Here is a 22,044-nt window from a genome sequence, read left to right as displayed (position 1 = left end):
TGTTCGTCAAATTATTCTTCATAAAAATAGCTTTATTTTTTGGCCTCTCTTTGCTTACCTTTTTCTTATTTTTCCTAGCTTTTTATTTTTATTTATTTTTTTTGTATTTCCCTTTCTAATGTACCCCTGCTGCGCTTCTCCCCCTATCCTGTCACACCACAAAGGTTAGCCAATATGGCAGTGAACTGAACACAAGCGGGGCACACAAAAAAGAAGTGGGAACAACGCTGCAGAAAAGAAGAAGTATTATACCAAGAGGGGAACAAAGCGTAAAAAAAAAAAATAAAAACACTTTCAAATTATGCCAAAGTTGCAAGTCAATCAAATTAGGAGTATATAGCTGTCAGTGCTGAAAGAGAAAAAAAGTAGGGTTCAGCGAGGAATGAAAAAAATCGAGGACATTAGTTTTTTCCGCAGGGGTTGTCACGCCCCTTTTGGTGAGCTCCCATTTTAGCATCTACAGTTCGTCCTGTACATTGGAAAAGAAGGAAAAAAATACACACGTACACTGTTACCATATTAGAGGCATACTGAGCGTATGAGCATTTATCTGCACCCCTCACCGCGCATGTGTACAGTATGAGAATTGCAAATGTGCAAAGAAGTGGAAAGACCTACGTAGAATTAGCAATAGTCCGTCTGTGGAGAGGCAAAGGAGCCGCGGCGGTATACCCCCTCACCGCGTCGCTTCGTAAAAATGGGAAGAGAAACTACTCCATTACGCGTCACCAACAAAGCGCATCGAGAGGAAGCGAAAAGGAAGAGGGAACATCATGCGCGGAGCACGACAAAGGTATAAAAAACGCCGCCTTACACATTGTGAGTCGAAGCCTATCTGAAAAGACAAAGCAGCAAACACACCTGTATAGCCACACTGACGCGTGCGAAGAAGTGAAAGAAAAACGAATCAGGGAAAGCTTAAAAAAGTACAACTTATTTAATGTTTATCTTGAGAAAATAAAAAAAGCACCGGGACAAAATAAAAAAAAACAAAAAATCATCAACGTAAATAGCGTCAAACATTACGATGAATATGTTCACATGTTTGACATAGATTCGTTGCTAATTTATGCGAACAACAAATTTAAGATATTTAAAAAAAGAAGGAAAAATCATGGGAACAAAACCCTTTTCGCGCACTTTGTAAAAATATTTATACGGCTGAACGTCATTTTAAATGATTTTTTTTCGCAGAACGGTGAAATAAGCTGTGGCGAGTTTTTTACAAACGCATTTAAGACTTACTTGCAAAATATTCCACCTGTCAAAAGTGTAACAAAAGAAAGAAAAAAGTATGATCAAACTTTTTTTTTTAAAATTTTGCAACTAGTTAAGATTTTTAATCAAATCAAATTTTTTAAGACTTTAAAAAGGGGAACTGCTTCGCATGTGGAACACATTTTGGCCCTCCCCATTGATAGAGGAAAAGGGAACATTCGCAAAGAGGAAACAAAAATTTTTCCAAATGTAGACCATCACAAATTGTTCTACGAATATATGACCAGCAACTATGATGAGGATACTGATAAAGAAAATTTCGATGCCCCAAATGATATCAACTTCGTGAGCAGCTTAAACCTATTTGGCGACAAATTAGAGGAAATAACGGGTGTAGACGATGCAGAGGGGGTTATTTTTCACAAGAAGGGGCCCACCAGAAAAGGATCAGCATATGCGTTGGGGGAAGAATATGTGGACTCCTCCCCAGAGCGCATAAATGAAGACCTGCGCAATTTGCCCCCTTCGAGCACCCCCCCCTTCAATTATCCAAATATGGGTGTAGATGCTCCTCACGTTGAGATAGTAGCGACAAACAAGCTTAATTTCCCGAGTGACGAAGCAGTGCATGAGGAGTTGAACAACCATAGGAGCTTCGACTACGTGAGCTTTGCCAAATCGTTTATCCGTTTGTTAACAAGTTTAATAAAACACCTACATGACGATGGGGTGGTCAGATTATTCGTTCACTGCTCCGACATGTTCGATAGCGAGTGGGATGATAACCAAAGGGATGATAGCCAATCGATTGATAACCAGTGGAATGCTAACCAATGGAATGGCGACGAAGTGCTGTCGTTCTACACCGAAATGTACAACCGCATCAATAAGATGAAAAATATTTCAAACAAAAACATAGCGTACATTTTAAGCGCATGCAGTAACTATCGCTTAGGGGAGGAAAATGCGCTCCTCTTAAAAAAACTAAAAAGAGACATCCTGTCGAATAGCACGTATGGAAAGGGCGGCACAAAAAGGCACTTAAACATATATAACGTCACTCCATCCCATTTGGAGAACATTATTTACACTTTTGCAAAACATAGGATTAGAGAAAAAAAATTATTCACACTGTTGAGCGAAATTGTGAAGGAAAAGTTCCACGGGTTCTCTTGCATAACCACCATAAACATTCTAAACAGCTACACCGTCTTGAACTACGAATCGTTAGTGTTTGATTTTCTGTATGCAAAAATAAAGAGCTTTGATTTCTTATCCTTTATGATGTGTAGGGGGAAAAATGTCATAAAGCTGATGAATACACTGCTGCTGATTGAGCGTCGAAACTGCAGTTCGGTTGGTGGGGGGGAGAAGGTGACGATCTCCACAGGGAAAGACGGCAGAGAGAACCACAGTGCTTCATTAACCGATGCGGGAGTTTACACAGCGCTCATGTCGGCGCTGCTGTACGAGCTGAAAACGTTTAAGGGGGTGGGCACCCGCGGTGGCGATGTAAGTGGAGGAAGCGGCGGAGTGGACTGGATCGAACGGGACCACCTGAATGACCAAAGTAGTAATAATGCCCACCGCACGAGCGCCCCCACAGGCGAGCACTCCATTCGCAGCATTTACAAAAAACTGCTGAGGCTGCAAATAATTGGCCTGCAAAACAAATCGGACCTGGCGATTCTAAAAAGGATACTCAAGAGGACGTACGGCGAGCTGGACGTGGACCAGTTGGACGATTTTTTTGTCTTTTCATTCATTAACTTGAATTTGAACAAAATTAATTTTCACAAGTTAGTCTTTACATTACTAACGTATAATAAGTTAATCGAGGGGGGGAGCCTCCTAAATAATTATGCACAAACAAAAACAAAGTTTATCTAATGAGTGGCAGGGCTGTTTTTTCGCCTCGCCGGTTTATGTTACATGTATGTACATACATGCGCGCGCATGCCTATGCGAATTCGAAGTGAACATGCGGAAGGCGCGCGTTCGTAATGACAAACAGTTGACTTGAAAAAAAAAAAAAAAAAATACACACATATATACATATATATATGCATGTATATGTATATATGTGTATACATACATACATATACATATGTGTACACATTTCTAACTGTTCTGCAAACCACTTCCTCCTGGGTGGGCAAAGCGACGCAAGCGTCCCGCGGGCTACCCATCTATTTCGAAGTATTTATTCAGGTACTTGGTGTAATCCTCCTCCTCTTCGCTCGAGTAAAATTTATAGTCACTGAAATTTTCCTCACCACCGTTACCATCGACGTTGTTATCGTTCGCAGTGGAGGGGTTGTTACTGTTCAAGTGCGCACCCTTTTCCCCATCAGGGTTGCTACCCTCTACATATTCTCTTGCCATTTTTGTGTAATCCGCACTAATGGAGGAGTCCTCGCTAGTTCCCTTATTGTCATTCAGCTTGGTGTATTCACTACTGCTCGGCACTGCCTCTTTGGCCTGAAGAGTATTATTTTTATACTTGTCTACTAATTTTAAAAAGGCGTCTGCCCTACTGAATTTATAGTCTAATTTGATCAGATCGATAATGCCATTGATGAACCAGGGGTAGGTTTCCTTTTTGGTCAAATCGTCTATATTCTTCTCTTCGAAGTTATCAAATTTATGGTACTTATTAATTAGGAGCTCCATTAAATAATTTTTATTATTATAGAGAAACCTAATTTTGTCATCTTTGCTGAGGATATTATCCACCTCTATGTTGTGCTGATCGGAGTTATTGACTGAGCTGTCGATTTTGATGTGCTTGAATTTGCATAGTGGGTTGTAGCATGAATTGTAAATCACATTATTTCTACAGAAGAAGAGTTTATAATCGTGGGAGAAAATACAATTTTCTTTTTCACATGTTCCTTTCACTAGAAATTTGCAGAGCTTTGAAATTTTATATATCGGTGTGACGTCATGTGAGTAGGTACATTTTTCATTGTGGATACATTTTCCCCTTTTAAAAAAATATTTACAGATTTCTCTCTTCTGCTGAACTTTATAATCATCAAGCAGGTCTGTCATTTGTTTTGCCTTTTTGTTATTTGCTCCGTTGTTTTGCTGCTTCTCTTGCGTTGGAGCGCTTTTTCTCTTTTTCTTTTTCCTCTTTTTGTCCTTCTTCTTCACAGGGGTTGCATTTTTGATTACGTCTCCTGGGGGGGGGAAGCAAAAAAGGGGAAGGAATCAATACGGGAAAGGGTACCACAAAGGGGGGGAGGACAATACGGGAAAGGGAACCACAAAGGGGGGGAGCATAATCTAATATAAACTCCCCGCCACCCAATTTGCAGAACAGCAACATGTTATTATCATTTTAGGGGTCATTCACCACGGTTGCCCAATCGAACGCTCACATTTCCTCTCATGCCATAAATATACGCTGTCGCTTGTGCGCTCATACGTATGCGGGTGAACGGGCAAAAGAAACGGACATAAATAAGCAGAATATACGTGCCGCGTATAACCCTCTCTACGTATCAGTACTCATTGGCGACGTGGCAAAATGTTGCATCTTGTAAAGCCAGCTTACCTGTAAGGTTGGCTATTTTTTCCAAAACAGCTTGGTCCTCTATTCTTTCCATTTTTACGTATCTTTTGTTCTTTTTTGCAAAGGATGGTATTTTTCTATTCGTCGCAAACCATGGGTTTAATTCTTCTCTTTAAAATGTATGTAATTTTGCTTTCAAAAAAGTACTCTGTATTTAATTATTCCGACCGCTATACATCGTTTGTCATTCTCTGGAGCATAGGGAAACCGGGAAAAATTGCTATCTTTTTTTTTTAAATTGCTACTATTTTTTTTTTTTTAATTTGGCAAAAAATCGCCATTTTGCTCCCCGCCTTTTCCGATATGCGCGCTGCCACATACATGCGCATGCGTGTCCCTTTTCCGGGGAATGTTAAGTGGCAACTCGAAAGCTGCGCTGGCTGCTTTGTTGGCACACCATTTCAAGCAGGCAAAATGAACTTGGCATGCAACTTTGACTAACCGCCGCGTTGCTTCGGCTAAGCGGCATGTTGTTTCATTTTTTTTGTGCTTCTTTCACTGATGAAGCTGCGCAATCGGCGCAATAACCGCGCTGATGAACTTCTCCAGGGAGGAGGCAAAAAAAACAAAATTGGCAATGCACTTTGATGTTGCCACGCTGGGAATGCGCCACTAAATTGTTTCGCCGTCTCCACATGAGGAAATTAACGTGCGTTTTCGCAAAAATGTAATGAAAATTTTCGTGCACTCCAATTTCCCATTCTCCACGTGAAATTAATCAGCCAAAGGGTCCTTGCATATAGCACGGCACAAGGGAAAAGTAAAAACTGCCAAATGTATCTTCCTTTTAGTTCATTTTTTGGATAATATTTTTGTGCAAAATGGAGGACGCATATAACTTCATATTGCTATTTTTTTTGCGCGAGTGAGAGCTGTATGAGGTACTGCTAAACGTTTCGCAAAATCTATTTTTAAAAAATGGCATGTCTCATTTTGAGTTCCCGCGTTGTGCGGGATGCTGCGGGATGAGAAGGGGCCCTTGAAGTTTACTCCTCGGCGTTTCACCGCGTTACCGCATCTTCGCATTATCACTTCACCGCTTCAAACCCATGTGAGCGCGTAAGACATATCAACATGTAAAAATAGCAAAATTGCAGCCGAATGAAGGTTCGTCGGAAACCACTGTGGCGTACGGAACTCAAAGGAGAATGTCTCCACCCTCCGTTCAGTCAGCCCAGTCTGCGTCACACAGTGATATTACACAATCCGCTAAGCATTTTTTTTTAATCGATTTATCGCCTTTTTCCTCAAAATTGTGAAAGAAAAAAAAAAAAAAGAGAAACGACGGTCGAAAGATTAGTAACTTCTTGACCATCTTTTCCTCTCAAACGTTAGAGTGCCCATCATAGTGCGGAGGAAGAGGGCTATTTAGTGGGGCCCCCCAAAATGAAAAAAAAAAACGACAGTTTTAAGAAGCCCATTGTGGGGAAGGAGAAGAGTAATGTGAAAAATGCAGCTAGCGAAAATGAAAAAACGAAAAAAAAAAAAAAAAAAAAAAAAATACCAAAGGATAAAATTGAAAATGAAGATAAAGTCGAAATAACCGAAAAAAAGGAATTGGTAGACAACATAAAGATAAACACCTATAACGAAAGTGATGATAAGTTGGTTGGGAAAATCATCTCCTACATGAAGCAAGAAAAGGAAGAAATGGTCCACAATTTGTTAAACAAATACTATGACGCTGATAAAAAAACGCCCTTCTTTTATATTGACATAAATATACACCAGTGTATATATGGAGTCTTTTTTCCCTTGTCCACAAAAGACAAATCATTGTCTCACAAAAAAACAAACAGGTATTATGATAGCAGCTGCATGTACTTCTACAACGTGACGAATAACAAATGCTTGAATATAATTTTCCATTTTTTGAAAGAATTTTTCAAAGAACATGCGTTACATCATTTTGAGAACTGCTGCGAAATGATGCAGTCAACTTATTTATTTTTTTTCATTTTGCTAACCGACTATTTTTTGGTAAGTCCAAATGTCCGGCAGTACTGCGCTGAGAATTTTAAAATTTTATTCAAGTTAAAAACATACCTCTTTGAAAAGTACATAAAACACACAAATAAGATCATACTGAACAAATTTATTTTGCTAAATAGGGCAGAAAATGGAAACAGGAAAAATGCCTTTTTCTTTTCTGAAACGAAGATAATAAATGGAATAATAAATGAGAACAAAATAGAGTTTTCCAACATGAAGATGAGCATAATTTCTTCTAATCATGTCGACAAGCGGTATTTCCTCACTTTGGTAATAAAAGCCAAGTCGTACGAATATATGGATGATTTTATTTTTCTCGATTTATTTAAAATTCACATTTTATCCAATCCGTGTGTGTCTGCATCGTCAGGAAGGGGTGAAATGGAGACCCCCCCTAACCACTGCTCTGACGATCGTAGCAACTCGTCTCCCTACGTTGCCTTTTCCGATGTAGCAAATTCCTTCCCCCTAGAAGAACAACAAAATGCATTTTCATACATATTCGAAATTGAACTCCCCAGTGATATTTACACTGATGGGGAATTGGAAATATTCTACATCGACACTAATAAGAAGGTGAACTGTGTGAATTTTTTCCCTGCGGATGATTTGCATCAATTGGGAGGACCACACCTTCATGGGGCGCATGCTGAAATGCCAAACGGAGAGGGGGCAGACGTGGAAAAAAGACAAAACGCGACGGAGGAGGAAAGCACTGACAATTTGGGTTCCCAACATATGCACAATAAGGAGAATCTCTCCCCAAAGGATGCCACTCCAAAATGGAGCGAAGAAAAAAATAAAAGCGAAGAGGCAACTTCTGCAAAAAGAAACATTCGCATAAGTGTACAAAATGGGGAACACATTAAGACCTGCGATATGAGTACGGGGAAAAAAGAAAATACCTTACATGAGTGCTCAGAAAAAAAGCCATATGATGAAATAAATGTAGTTAAAGTACAAAGTGAGAAAATTTCACTAAATGATAAAACATACGTAAGAATTCATAGCAACCGAATCAGCAACTATTATATCAATCTCAATAGCGTAACTAATTTCCCATACCTCCAGTGGGAAATTAAATATTGTGAAAATAAAGTAGTTGCAATGCTAAGGAGCCAAAATGGTAAAAGCTTCATTTTCCACATTGATGACTATGGCATGGAACTACAAGACAACGGCGTAGACGTTCTCAAGGACCTATACAACTGCACCCTAGATGTATACACCTTATTATTTTTAATGAAAAAAAAGGGAATTAACCTCTTAGTTACAAATGTCGAAGTGGGGAAGATGCTTGAAAAGGAGGGGTATCATCTGGCGGAGGACCAAACGGAGGACCTTTTAATAAACGACATTTTGTTGTGCTTTCGATTTATGGCCTTTCATTCCGTGGAAGTAAACCCGGCCAACGCGACCAAGTCGAAGATGATGGTTCACGTGAGGGGGGACGGACAGAAGGTGAGAGGACCACTGACCGATTCGCTACATGTGGAGTATGAGGAGAATTTTTGCAGGTAGGTACACATACCCTTCGTGGGGAGAGAGAAACGGCGGCCATTCTGGGTGAAAATAGAGGATCCGCCAAACGTAGTAATGCGACAACGCTGTAAAATCCGCCACATGAAACGCGCACAAATGGTGCCATGCCATGTCAAAATTTAGGCTCCACCAAAGCGCAGTTAATTCATTCCGTTTGGCGGTGCCTCAGTGCGCCTTGCGATATGTCTCCCATTCATCATCCCCATTACTAATTGGTTCATCTTTTTTTTTTTTTTTTCTTCCCCCCTTTGGTTTCTCTCTCTTAGAATTGCCAAAATCGAAACGGAAGAAAGCGAAAAAAAGTTCATGAAAAATTTGACGAAACATAAATCCATCCTGTATTGCCTATTCGAGTTGTGCGAATTTATCAATTTAAATAATAAGAAGGAAAGGACAAAGTTGGGCGATACGACCAAACAAGAGAATAACGACGATGAAAAAAATGATGTGGTGAATTTCCAAAATTTTTTAATCAACACTTTTTCACGTAACAGCATTGAAAAAATGAATGAAGTGGTAATAAAGGATGGGGATAACTTAAAAAAAAACTCCTTACAAATAGACGATGTCGAAACGTTAGCCGCAAATGATTACAGCGACTTGTTTGAGTTGAGCCCAATGGTGCATAATTTGCAGCTCTTTTTGAAGCTCACCCGGGCTGTATCATTTACGGGCGTTTGACGAAGCGTGCAGAAAAGGGTCGCGCACATGCCTATGTTGCGCACGCTCCCTTACGCGGGGGACCCAGTTACAGGGCAATCTCGGCAGCCTTCAGGGCGTCCTTCTGCGGGGAAGAAGAAGTTACAGAAAAGGGAGATCATTACAACGTATTTTACCAAACGTGAGAAGGGCGATTATAATTTATGCCTCCACGCGCACACACCATATGTATGATGCATATATAAATGTTTCACATATATGTGCACGTTGACGAGCTTTACATAAGTGTAGGGCGTCTCTGTGTTAAGCATTTTCACTCTCCTCTTGTGTTTCTTCGTTTTTTCGTGTTGTTTCTTCGCGTCGTCATTTATAAAATAAATGTCGCAAGCGTAGCACTTATGTTGTCCTAAAAAATGTTGTCAACAATTGAGTCATTTTAATGTTACACAAATTGGGAAAAAAAAATAAGCAAAATAAAGCGAAATAAAATAAAAAAAAAAATAATTTGGGAATTGCCTTCCTTTTCATTTCATTACCGCCTCCCTTTTTGTCTTCATCGTACGGAAGGTCCGGTTGGTTCAGATAATCCTTATATACTGCAGGGAACGTGAAACGAAATTCACCATAAAAAGCATTTGCATCGGGGGGGGAACATCATTAAGTGTGCCTTTATACCGATAGGGTATATATAATCATGTGCATAAGCAAGCGTGTGCGTCGTGCAGGTAAAGCACATCACGTTAATCTCTCAGAACAGCCATTTTTATGTGGCCACTCTTGGCGAAACGCAACTGTTAACATGCAGGCAGTTTTCTTTTGCTATACCTTCATCGTAATCTCTTTTCCTTTTTCTGGTCTTCAGAATTTTGCTTTTTATCGTATTGCGCGGGTGTTTTTTTTTTCTCGTCGACAGGGCCACTGCAAAGGGCAAAAAAAAAAAAAAAAGAATTGCCTTAAAGCAACTGTCTATGTATATACTCTGGTTCACATCACTAAGCACATACATGTGGAGCGAGTATGTATTTAAAAAAGGTTTCCCTTTTTCTTCACATATGCTTAATTCTCACTTTTTTTTTTTTTTTTTTTTTTCCTATTATCCGTGTTTTTCCCGTTATTTCAATTAAACGAATGTTGGTGAAGTTGCAAATGCAATAGGATAAATTCACAAGCGTGGCAGATTTTGTGGATGCATAGGCGCATGTAAAAATGCCAAGACGACAGGGGTATATCTGCTTCGCCAAATGGTATGCCCTTAGTTTTCTACAATTTGTATCTTCTCAATAAAGTCGATTTGTTTGCCCGAAAAATGGAAATTAATCGAATCGCGTTTTTTTTTTTTTTTTGCAATTAGTGCTTCATTTGAAATGCTCGCTTGGGCAAATATTCGGACTTAAGAATGATGAAAAAACGAATTAATCTTCTCACTTCTTTTCATTCTTGCGACTAGTATAATGTACTTTTCTTCATCTCGTTCGATTACATTATATTTGGAAAGGACGGGCAGCACAAAAAAATGCATTAATTTTGTTTATACTTGCACAAGTTCGCCTCACCGCGTGGTAGTGGCCTTCACCTTCGCGTTTTATTTATTTTTTGCCAAATGGATGAATATCTGATTTACAAATTGGCGCGTTTCTTTTGGTTTGTTTTTATTTGATAACGCTTCTCCTATCGCTCGGTTTTTTCCCACCTCATTTGCAAATGCATTTCCTGCGTTGCGCAGTGCCGCAATTCAGCGCATACGCTTTTTTACCGGCATGAAAAATGAAAATTTTTGCCTTCGAAAACATTCGGCGAGCCTTACACCGCAGCGCGAAAATAATAAAGCAGCAAAGCGGCAAAACGGCAAAACGGCAAAACGGCAAAACAGCAAGGTGATAAGATAAATCAGTTCAACCATTTTTTTACGCCTTCTCTGTTGACACCTGAAGGATGATTTTTCCTATTTTTTCCTATTTTTTCCCATTTTTCCCCGTTTTTTCCTATTTTCTTCGCGTTTGCATAGACACAAAAATGGAACTTTTAAAACAGTAGATGGCATAAAAATTAAAGCCACGCATTCGTATGTTGATAACGCGCCATGCGGTAAACTATGCCGAACGTTTTCAACATTTTATGACATTCTGTGCTTAATTTTTTCTACGTTGAATTTTTTTTTTGTGTATTCTCTGTGATGTAAAAATGCATAATGCCAAATGCAGGAATGAGGGCATACATCCACCGCTGCCCGTACGTATGCATGTTTGATTTGCATAAGTGCGGGGGGAGGGGGGCTACGTATGCAGTGCGTACTCATATGCTTCCATAAACCCGTAGGCATAACATGCGTTCCCTTCCTCGCATGCTGCTCCACCGCAGTATGCTTGTAGAAACCCGTTTCGCAATTCATTTTTTTCCCTTTTTTTGTTAAATGCAAATTTGCATTCTCTCGCGTTAGTTGCCCTGCTGATTTGCTTAGTGCGAATGAATGCAAATGCGAGTTGTAGTTCTCTTCCCCATGAGAGAACAACCCCCCCTTTGGTGCAACATGAAAGCGTATAAACCACCAAGGGGAACATACATTGGTATGGAGGGCAGTATCCCTGTGTGATATTTAGTCTCTCTCTTTCTCTCTCTCTTTTTTTTTTTTTTGTGATTTCCCCCACGGTGCCTTCCCATGCACGAATTCAACAAAGACACAGTGCCAACCCCAGAACGGTAACAAAGTCGAAAGGAAGAAAAGCGCAAAAGTACAACATCCCTCCTGGAAGTGCACAAAATGGAAATTAAGAAGAGCAAAAGAAGTAGAGCTTCCACTGAGGGGAAAGAATTAAACAGAAGGACACAACCGAATAACCATCACAAGCAGGAAAGTGCGAAAAGGCTCATCCATTGCAACGATTCGGAGGATAAAAAAAACACAGATAGCAATTCCAACATTTTAAGTAACACGTATGATAATATCTACGACGAGCTCTCATCCAACTATGAAGATAGCGCATGCAAATCGAATGACGACTTGACGGAATTTTACCTGTACAAAGAAATTAACAACCATAAGTATAATAACAATTTGTACGACTTCTACTTGAGTAAGTTTAATAGTAACCTCGAGGAGAAGGACAAGCTGAACGAGTCGAACGAGTTGATCCAGTTGAACCAGTTGAACCAGTTGAACGAGTCAAACTTGAGCCTTATTAATAAAATCCCCCGCGTAAAGAAGAAACACAACTGTGGAGGCAAAAATGATGAAGAAAAGACAGAAAGGGGGAGAGAGCCAAATGGGAATGAAAGGACGGCAGGGGAGGAACGCCCAGGGAGGGAGGAGCCCCTGGGGGAGGGATCCACCTATCGTAACACCAAGCACAATCATGCAGACCCGTTTGAAAAGGAAAATGAGGAAAAACTAGCCGAGTTGAGAAAGAAATACAGGCACATCATGCTTTATTCGTCGGAAGAACCACTCAATGGAGACCCCGCAAAGGAGCGTTCCACGGAACAGGCAGACCAGATGAAGAAAAAGAAAAGGAAAGACCAAAGGGAAGAGCAAAGGGAAAACCAATGGGAAGATCAAAATGTAGCCCCAAATGCAGAGCCAAATGACGAGAAAGAAAACCTGTACAACATCTACTTCAACACGCTGATAAACAAATGCGATTACACCATTTCGTGCTACATGTACAAGAAGACGAATGCCACGCATATTTATAGGAAAAAAATCCTAGTTTTAAAGAAGCACTATTTAATTCTGAACAAATTTAAACAGAATATTAATAACATCTACAAAGGTATGCACCGAGATGTGTATGATATATCTCATTCTAGGTATGGAAATATTTACAAAAGCTCGAACAATATTTACAAATTCAGTGTGTATGCGAAACGGTTGAGCAGAACGGATGGCTCTTCCACCTCAGATAATAGTAATTTTTTTTCTTTAAAAAAGAAGAAGAAGAAAAAAAAAAACAATTACAAAATATCAAATGATGGATACCACTTCAACAATGAGCACATCCGTTTGGCTAACCACAACGTGAATGTTATCATCGAGTTGATCAATTTAATGAAAATGATTTCTATCTATGGCTCCATAAAAAAGTACATGAAAATACTCTTCTTCAAGTACACCAAAAATGTCTTTTTAAAGAATTACGAGTTGTATTATTCCTCCCCCAAATATCTTAACGTGTTGAAGAAAATTTACAAGTCGATTCATGCCAGTGCCTACAATTACATATATGTAAATATTTTAAAAATTAGGAACTTAGAACAAATTAAGTACAATTACATATACGCCATAATTGACGTGGATAATTTTTTGTACCACTACAAGTATGAGTACAATAGGGACATGTTCATACCGCTTTTCACGGACAGGCAAAACAAAGTAATATTTTACTTTTACACAGACCTTGATTTGTATCTAGGACATTTTACTCTACACAATTATGAAATTGAAAAGCATATCGATTTTGATTTGTACAAAAAGGCCGAACTGAGTAGTATGCAAATTCAAACCGATTTCTTTTTAACGAAAAATACAAAGTACAGAAATACATCCATGTATAGCTCCACGTCATCTAACAGGACGGAAAAACTATTCAGCTCCTTTTGCAATAAAACGAATGACCAAGTGTCCAATGGGCTTTCCCTCCTGAACCAGAAAAATATCTTCTTCGATAAAAATTACTTTTTTGTGAGAAAGTTACATAATGACCAAAAAAAAAATGCACAGAAAAATAGCAAATATGAATCTGACTCGAATGATGATAATTTGTATGCTCATATATTTATATATAAAAGTAAAAACCGATTTGAGTACCTGCTACCGTCTCAAAACACCACCAATGTGCTTTGCAATGATGAGGATCTCTCCATGACGTATAACAATGTTAACAATAATTACCAATTGGTTAATTTGTTTATAAATAATATAAAACGAACTATGCAGATAAAAAACAGATTCAATTATATCTTCGATAAAGTGAACGGCATATTCGAATTTAGAAGCTTCATCATTTCGATCATTTCAATTCTTTACCTTTTTTTCTGCTCCTACTGTAAGAACTACATACACATTGTGCTCCTTCTAACCGTAGCGTTTCTGATATATATAAATAATGAGAAGAATTACGATTTTTGCAAAGACGTCTTGTACGATTTCCCCATTCTGTACCTCTTCTTTCCTCATAAAATTTTGTGTAAAATATCGAAGAAGTCCAATTTGTACCACCTCCATACGTTTCTACACATTTTCATTCTGAACAGATTCCCCTCCTTCTTTCAGTACTTGTATAAACATTATAAATCTAAGTGCGTCTACTTCTTTGCCTACACCCCTGCTTACCTGGGGAAGTACTGCAATGATCACTTTTTAAATAAAAGGAGTACCGAGCAGAGTAGAAGTAGGCCCTCCTTGGGTAGGCTCTCCAAGGTGAAAGGGAGTAGAAGGAGGGGCCTCGAAGATGGGCACGATAGAGGAGCTGTGAGGAAAGGCGTGAAGGCTAAAGATAGGCAGACCAAGACAGATTCGCTTTTGAGCCCAACCTGCGGTAGCAACGCGGGGGAGGGGAAAACGGAAAGCTGCAAGAGGGGAAACAATGCCGATGTGATTCTTACCAACGTGGTTAACGGTGCTATTCCTTTGAACGAAGAGCGAGGGAGTATTCCCAAACCAAGCAGTGACATCTTTCGCGAGGGAGCAGGTGCCAATTGCGGGGAAAAAATCGACTTCAATTTTGAGGCCAGCATTATGGATGGCAGAAAGGGGCATACTCAGAACGACCACCGCGCGGGGGATCTACTTTTTGCAGGAGAAGCGGCGAAGAATGGAAAAAATAAGGAAGATGGAGGCGGCGAGGTGCACGACTCCCCCCAACAGGGCGAAGATTCCGAGAAGGACAAAATTCTGAACAACCTGCGAAGGTACTTCAAAAGTAGAAGTGCGGCCAGTGAGGGCGCAAGCGGTAAGGCTGTCGTGGACCGGGACAGCGATGAGGAGGCCCCCCTGAAAGGAGACAGGGGTGTTAGGAGGCCACAAGTTAATAGCTATACCAATGGGGGAACCAACGATGGAGAGTACAATGCAGCGTGCGATGCGAACGGGGAGGACAAATGCATGTACACCAAGCTGCTAAAGCACAGCAAACTTTCTCACATGATTAACAACAACAAGCAGTGGCTTATGGACTACTACGGCAGCGGGGGGTACCAAAAGTTTAGCAGCTCAGACAAGGTGACGAACTTGAACGTGAGCAGCAAAAAGGATGAATCGAATTCTTCTAAGTTAAAAAATAGCCTCTCCGATATGAAGCTTCTACTCGGGGAACACGCAAAAAAGGGAGAAACAGAAAATTGCAGCGATATTGAGGAAAAGAAAAAAAAAAGTGTACATGACGGGACGTCCATTGTACGCAGTTCCCTTTCCCTCACTGAAGGAAAACATTATTTTGAGCGAAACAGTTCGTTCCTTTCAAAATATAATTACACCGTGTATGATGACGTGGAAAATTATTCTGAAGATCTGGGCATCAACGAAATTATGCTGCTCGATTTGGAAATTAAAATTGTAAATAACATGAAAAATAATTATTACGATTTTGCCAGCAGGGAACCTATTGAGAAGGTGCAAGGGGATGAAAAAAATGTAGACGAGTTGGGAGATCGAAAGATTTGCGGTAACAGAGAGTTCTGCTTTGAAATAAATAACGAGAAATATTCTGTTGATTTAAGTTTATACGAAAGTAACAGGTACGTCCACTTCTTCAAATCCGGCAACAGTGTATGGAGTCGTCGCGCGGTTAACCACCCCCGTGCGAGCTTCCTATCTAATGAGCACTATAGCGACAAGAGTGTGAAAACGAAAGGTAGAAAAATCACACAAGGGTGCACCGCAAACAGTTGCGAGCGAACACACAACAATAGCAACAGGAAAAAAAACTTCTACAGCATTGTTGAATATTTCCCTGCATACTTTTACAACAAAATTGAAATTCTATACATCAATTTGATTTTAATTTTTATTTACGTGTATTGCCTTTTAATAATCACCGTGCATGGAGGACTGAACAACGATTTTCCCCTATATTTTTATTTCCTAAATAAAAAAAAGAAAAGAGGAAAAAGAGTGGCAAAACATAGGGAAAAAAAGAGTGACTGCTCAGAGCACAATGAAGAATTGACCAACTTAGAAGCGAAGAAGAAAAGTGAAGAAAAGACCTACACGTCCAACCTGCTGTTCAAATCAAAACGAATATTCAAAAATTGGAAACAGAAAAGGAAGCTGAATAAGAAGAACATCAAGCTTGACTTGGGCAAAAATCTCTCCTCGGACGCGCTGGACGACCTTAAAGCGGCGAGCCTGTTTGAAAAAAACGTGGATGCGCTGTTCGGCGAGGAGGGGAAAAGGGGAGAAGAGGAAAAAGAGGAAAAAGAGGAAAAAGCGGAAAAAGCGGAAAAAGCGGAAGTAAATGAAGGAATTGAAGAAACGAAAAAAGCAGAAACGATAACGAATAAGGACACGTCCAGCATGAGGGAAGAGCTGCCGCCCGAAGCAGACCAGAAAGACAAAGCACCTTTGACGAATTGCAGGAAGTCCGGCGAACTTCAACTAAAGGACAGCATTCATAGTGATCATGTGAATGTGCTAACTGCAAACCCCCTGCAGAAGGGGAAAGAAAGAATCGCTCCGTGGCCCACTTTAAATTCCCCAGTTGAGCTGCCCAGCGTAGAGCAATGTAGTATCGCACAGGGGGAAGCGAACGTGAAAGGGGATCTCGCAGCGGAAGCGCTTCCCAATAGCGGCGACAAATTTGCACCCAAATGTGGGTATGACTGGGGAGGAGACCTCGGAGACAACTTTGCTGTGAAAACTCGGCATAACAAGGATGACCATTTGGCGTCCCAAAATGTCTATGATTGGGAAGGCTACATGAGCGCGCAGAACGGAGGGGGGCACCGCGGAGCTGACATCAGCCGAGTGAAGCCGCACTACTATGAGGAGAATCGCACGTGCCAGTGGAGCCCGCGATACTACGACGATGGCCGCATAAGTTGTTTGAAGCCCCACCACAGCAATGATAACTTCACGAGCCGGTTGACCCCACATCAAAGTGATCCCAACCAGGACCAATTCTTCATACCCTTCGAGGAGAGCCCATTTGAGGAAACCCCCTTCGAGGAGACCCCCTTCGACGAATTAAATAACAGCGCGCTTGACGACGGTTTCAATCGGAAGAAGGGGAAGCACCCCCTTCGCAACAAATTTAAGAAGGCTAAATATTTTTCCATGAACGAATTAAAAGACCACTGTAAAAATAAATTAAGGGCATATAACTTCTTCTCGCAGGAAAATTGCCCGATGTATAACGACCAAGGGTATGTAAGCAGCGAAAAAGGGGAGGATCTACATATGAATGATGAAAACCAAAAAAAGACGATGAAAATGTTTTTGGGAAAATTAAAAGATATAAAGGAAGAGAAACTTAGCAAAATTAAAAATATGTACAAATCTGAAAAATGCAACAACCGTTTTAAGAAAGGGTTCTACATGATAAAAAGCAAAATTAACAGCGAAAGTGTGAAGGACAATTTTACCTACAGTAAGGACAACCTTTGGGGGGAAGTCCAAAAGAAAAAGGAAAAAAAATATGAACAATATAGTGAGAACGAATTTGACAAGTATAAAAATGTAGAGTTATTCGATTTGCAAAACTTGTTTCCACCCTCTTGTGGCACAAACGGGGAAAGCTACGCTGCGGGGAAGCAGCTACCGAATAGTGCCCACGTAGGTGTAATAACCAGTGAGAACAATTACGCGGTTAGCCCATCCTATGTAAGAAGTAACACCACAAGTAATTACAAAACGGGTTACAGAAACACGTTAGTAAAAAACTATCCTATGGATAGAAGCTTTATCTCCAACACGTCTACCTACCAAGAGGGGAAATTCGAAAGAGAAAAGAAGGAAAACTCAATGGACCTAAAATTTACCCCCAGTTTTATGAATTGCAAAAGGTATGACTTAGAATTTGCCACAGCTGATATGATAGAAGAGGAGAAGAAAACACGAGGAAGACACATCCTGCATAACCTATCCTTCAATTCTAAGAGGAAAGAATTAAAAAAGAAAATCATTTCGTATGTAAAGAGGAAAACGAATAAGAAGGAAAAAAATAAAAGCTACGAATTGACACCCATGATGTGGGTTGAAAAAGAGTTACTAAGTGATGAAATGCAACTGGGGGATGAAAACAAATTGATTAATTTGATCAACTATGAGGAAGGCACTCACTCCAATAAAGGCATCGAGGCAGCCCATGTGGAGAATGAAAGGGATAATAACAACTTATCTTTCATAAAAGATAATGACGAGTTTGTAAATTTTAAAGAAAACAAGGAAAGAATTATCCTCCCCGTGAATATGGGCAAAAGGTCGAAAAATGCCGTCAATTCGAACGTTTCATTCGCTGTGCCGAAGAGAATAATTAAAAGAAATCGAGACTACCTCAAGTTTTACCGAAGCGGATATTTTAGCGAATACGACATGCATAGAATTATAAGAAGCAGGGACAAAACCAAATTTGCATACTCAAACAGTATGTATAAGCATTTAAAAAAGGCGATTGAAAAGAAGAATGGAAGGGGGGAAAATCAGTGTAATAGCGGAAAATCAAACGAGTTTTTCTCCCAAAAAGGTGACGACCAAATGGGGGATAACACATTTGGCGGACCTACACAACACATAGCTGGGAAAAGCGAGACAGACCACTTCTTAACCATTGAACAGATGGACGAGGAAGAGAAACACACACACAAGAACATTTTTAGCAAAAAAAAAAAAATCTTCTTCCACATGAAGAAGAAATTTCTCAAATTTAAAAATAAAAATAAAAATAATTTCTTCAAAGATAAGATAAAAAACTTGGTTAATATGCAAAACGCAAATTCGTATAACGAGTATAACGACAAGGCAATCTGCTACGATGAAAATGGTCTTCTTGCTCTCCCTGCTATTGCGGAAAAAAATGCACCCAAGGCCAAAAAAAAGATGTTCTTAATAAATATGATGGAAAAAAGTAACCAAAATGTGGCGCCCAATTCTGCAGACGAAAATGGCCATGGCAGCACTTCATCCGACAATAATAAAACTGGGACTGTGAAAAAACTGCAGGAAAGTGAACCGAATGAAAATTATTTTATAGCTATTCGAAGCAAAATCAACATGCTAGGCAGTTCAAATAGGACGAATGAAGCGGTAGGTAGTGAGGAGAACCCCCCCGAGCAACGAGATCTGCCCGCACAAGTTAAAAAGAAAAAGAAGCCAGACGCGACCATACTCAGTGATCCAGAGAATAAATACGTGACGAACAAATCCTCAGCGTCGAAGCACTCCAGGAGTAGAAGCAAACTGGTATACGCTAACAAAGGCAGCTACATTTGCAGTAATGGTTCCTATAAAGACCCGCATGAACTCACCAAATATGCAAATCAAAGCAGCTTAAAAAAAAAAAAAGAGCGAGAAAAACACTCCATAACTATTGCTATCAGTAATTATAATAAATTCCTTTTAAGCAAAAAGAATTACTACACTGGTCTGGAAAAAACGAACTTATATCTCAAATGCTACTGCAACGTTGCGCTGCTCGTAATTAACTGCTTCTTAATTTTTACCATCACGTATATATATGCGAACAATGTGTATAACCTCTTTTTGTGTGCCAAGCATGTGCACTTGAAAGCGAAGAAAAGGGAAAGAAAAAAACACTCGGATTTTAACAACATCGTCCGCATAATATATCATAAGAACGTTTTTGCAACAAATGATAATTCGATACATATAAGCAAAAATAAAAATATGTACATGAAAAAAAATATATTCGCACAGATATTTGTGCAGAATAAAAAACAAAGTGCTAAGACGAGTGTAAAATATGACCAGGAAGAGGTGGAGGAGGAGAAAGAGGAAGAGGAAGCTTCATCGGATAGCCAACAAATGAAAAAAACAGACATGCGAAATTATCATTTTAACCCTAGTAAATACTATGAAGAAATTAAGGATAAGAAAAATATTCTCAGTTTGTACAAAAGCGCAAAGAGCAATATTAAAATGTTCATGTCGAAGCATATGATTCTGAATCTCTATTTGGAAAAGTTTCTAAATCTTTTCAATCATAAAAATTTTAACCTCACAAAGGTGCGCTTTTCTCTGCGCATGTGTAAGGGTTTACTACACCTGTGTGGAGTTTTCTGAACAGCTTCTCCACGTTGGCACAAATGAGCACCTTCCCTTTTTTTTTTGCACTTCCCCTTAACAGATTGTCATATCGCTCCTGGGATACTTTTCCATTTTATTGCTTCCGATAAAATTCCACCATTTGGTCATCGTAAAATTGTTGCACTTGTACTACAGGGTACGTTCAAACTTTTTCCTGCGCAGTTTGAAGGACTGCTCCTCACCTTTTGCAAAAGCGAAGGAACCTTTTTCTCATTTTCCCTTTTTTTTACATTTTGAAAATTTGCAGGGGTACACGAGGAGATATTACAAAAACGTTGTTCTCAACAGCATCTTGGAGAACATTAAAAATGTGAAGATAAGTTTGAAGCTGTATAAGCCCATCTGTTCCTTGAACGTAATAATAGGAGGCTAGCCGTTTACGCACGGGCATATTTGCGCCCATATAATACATACATTTATGTGCACCACAAGGCTATTGCGTGCATATTTAACCCCGCCCCTTTGTACCAATTGCAGGAGGAAGAGTGCTGTGCGCTGATTGAAGAAATTAACAAAACGTGCAACCAGAATTTGAATATATCGCAATTTAAGGTGAGTGTTTTTTTTTTTGTTACTTTGTCAATTTAGTTGAAAAAGGTGTGCCTCATCAGCGTTGCATGCATGCGCATGTGCATGCACATCAGTGAGTGCAACATTTCTCCTATGAGCCTCACAATTCTAACACCCTTCACCCGCCGTGGAAATGCCCCTCTCCCTTTTCAGGACATCAATGACGAATACGACTTGGCGAACGTCATTATGACAAATTTAAGTGAATTTTCCGAGATGAAGAGAATAATAAGGCAAGAATGGAACCTCAACCTGCTGAACAATTCGCCCAATGATAATGCGAACGTGGTTAGTACGCGGAACAACACGCTGTACTGATTCAAGAAAGGCGCGACCGCGTGAAGATCCTAAAAATGAGCGATCGTTTTAAAAGTATTATGAAATGCCCTTTTTAATTTTTAACCCTTTACGCCGTACGTACTCGCTCGAAAGCTGAATTGTACTGCGTTTCATTCGAAGGTGTTTTTTTTTTTTTTTTGCTTACCTTCTTTCCCTTTTGAAGCACATTTGTGCGTAGAAGCTATTTGATTTGCCACCCTACACCGCCCCTATATGTGTATATATTGGCACATACGTATATGTATATTTGCACGGCTCCCTTTTTGTCCGTGAAGGGGGGCACCCTTTTCATTGGGGGGTTCTTATTCTTTACAACACATTTTTTGTACATTTTTTTAAACAGAACGAACTCTCCCATTTTTTGTAAAATTTATTTTTCATTTTGAAGTACTTTTCTTTTTCTCTTTAAAAATGAGGAATAAAAAGCGCGACCATACAAACCCTTTCTTAACACCGCGCAAACGTTTTCTACGCGAGAACACTTTTATAATGTTGCACTTGTTAAAGATACGAGAAAAAATATACTCAATTCAGCTTAGAAAATAAAAGTGAGTGAAAAAAAAAAAAAAGGTTTAAATTGCTGCTTAATGTTAACTCTTTTTTTTTCTTTTTTGCGAAACGGCTAAACAACGGTTGACGCGGGAGAAACATATTCTCTGTGGCCGCGAAGCACCAATTGGTCAATCATGAAATTACAATCTTGCACTGGCGAATTGCGAACTGCCTGGTGAAGCAATTGCTGAATTAAAAATTCACCGAAAAGTTAAGAGAAAAAAACACAGTGTATATAATATAATAGTGTATATATTTACATAGCATGCACAACAAAATTTATTCAAGTGGAGAAAAAAAATTCGGAAGGGAAGAGGCCTGCTCTTTCAACGCATGAAAA

At 39.6% G+C, this 22,044-nt stretch overlaps 5 protein-coding genes across 5 annotated transcripts, besides 6 other annotated features; 3 read left to right on the top strand and 2 right to left on the bottom strand.

The window, feature by feature from the left end:
- Positions 1-579: 579 nt before the first annotated feature.
- On the top strand, positions 580-3,108 carry PVX_117260 (hypothetical protein, conserved; the record flags this gene model as incomplete). Its single annotated transcript, XM_001615696.1, has 1 exon — positions 580-3,108. One exon carries the CDS (start codon positions 580-582, stop codon positions 3,106-3,108), a length of 2,529 nt encoding a protein of 842 aa, XP_001615746.1.
- A 291-nt stretch (positions 3,109-3,399) lies between these two features.
- PVX_117255 (hypothetical protein, conserved) lies at positions 3,400-6,250 on the bottom strand (the record flags this gene model as incomplete). The annotated part of the gene is made up of 2 exons (XM_001615695.1): positions 4,778-6,250; positions 3,400-4,400 (listed from the first exon to the last, which is right to left on the bottom strand). Exons 1-2 carry the CDS (start codon positions 4,827-4,829, stop codon positions 3,400-3,402), a joined length of 1,053 nt encoding a protein of 350 aa, XP_001615745.1. The 5' UTR covers positions 4,830-6,250.
- Positions 4,262-4,332: a microsatellite.
- On the top strand, positions 6,182-9,010 carry PVX_117250 (hypothetical protein, conserved; the record flags this gene model as incomplete). The annotated part of the gene is made up of 2 exons (XM_001615694.1): positions 6,182-8,304; positions 8,596-9,010. The coding sequence occupies 2 exons, from the start codon at positions 6,182-6,184 to the stop codon at positions 9,008-9,010; spliced, it is 2,538 nt and encodes an 845-aa protein (XP_001615744.1).
- Positions 8,651-8,686: a microsatellite.
- Positions 9,011-9,077: 67 nt separating the features above from the next.
- PVX_117245 (hypothetical protein, conserved) lies at positions 9,078-10,508 on the bottom strand (the record flags this gene model as incomplete). The annotated part of the gene is made up of 5 exons (XM_001615693.1): positions 9,078-9,113; positions 9,271-9,395; positions 9,526-9,585; positions 9,815-9,907; positions 10,415-10,508. 5 exons carry the CDS (start codon positions 10,506-10,508, stop codon positions 9,078-9,080), a joined length of 408 nt encoding a protein of 135 aa, XP_001615743.1.
- A 1,239-nt stretch (positions 10,509-11,747) lies between these two features.
- PVX_117240 (hypothetical protein, conserved) lies at positions 11,748-21,541 on the top strand (the record flags this gene model as incomplete). The annotated part of the gene is made up of 5 exons (XM_001615692.1): positions 11,748-20,162; positions 20,284-20,379; positions 20,491-20,598; positions 20,721-20,795; positions 20,967-21,541. 5 exons carry the CDS (start codon positions 11,748-11,750, stop codon positions 21,129-21,131), a joined length of 8,859 nt encoding a protein of 2,952 aa, XP_001615742.1. The 3' UTR covers positions 21,132-21,541.
- Positions 20,706-20,732: a microsatellite.
- Positions 20,793-20,812: a microsatellite.
- Positions 20,988-21,058: a microsatellite.
- Positions 21,334-21,360: a microsatellite.
- Positions 21,542-22,044: the final 503 nt, after the last annotated feature.

The sequence above is a fragment of the Plasmodium vivax genome, chromosome 12 (genome assembly GCF_000002415.2).
Source record: "Plasmodium vivax chromosome 12, whole genome shotgun sequence".
NCBI lineage: Eukaryota > Apicomplexa > Aconoidasida > Haemosporida > Plasmodiidae > Plasmodium > Plasmodium vivax.
The sequence above is the reverse complement of the archived record's forward strand: the minus strand, read 5'-3'. Positions and strand labels throughout refer to the sequence as shown.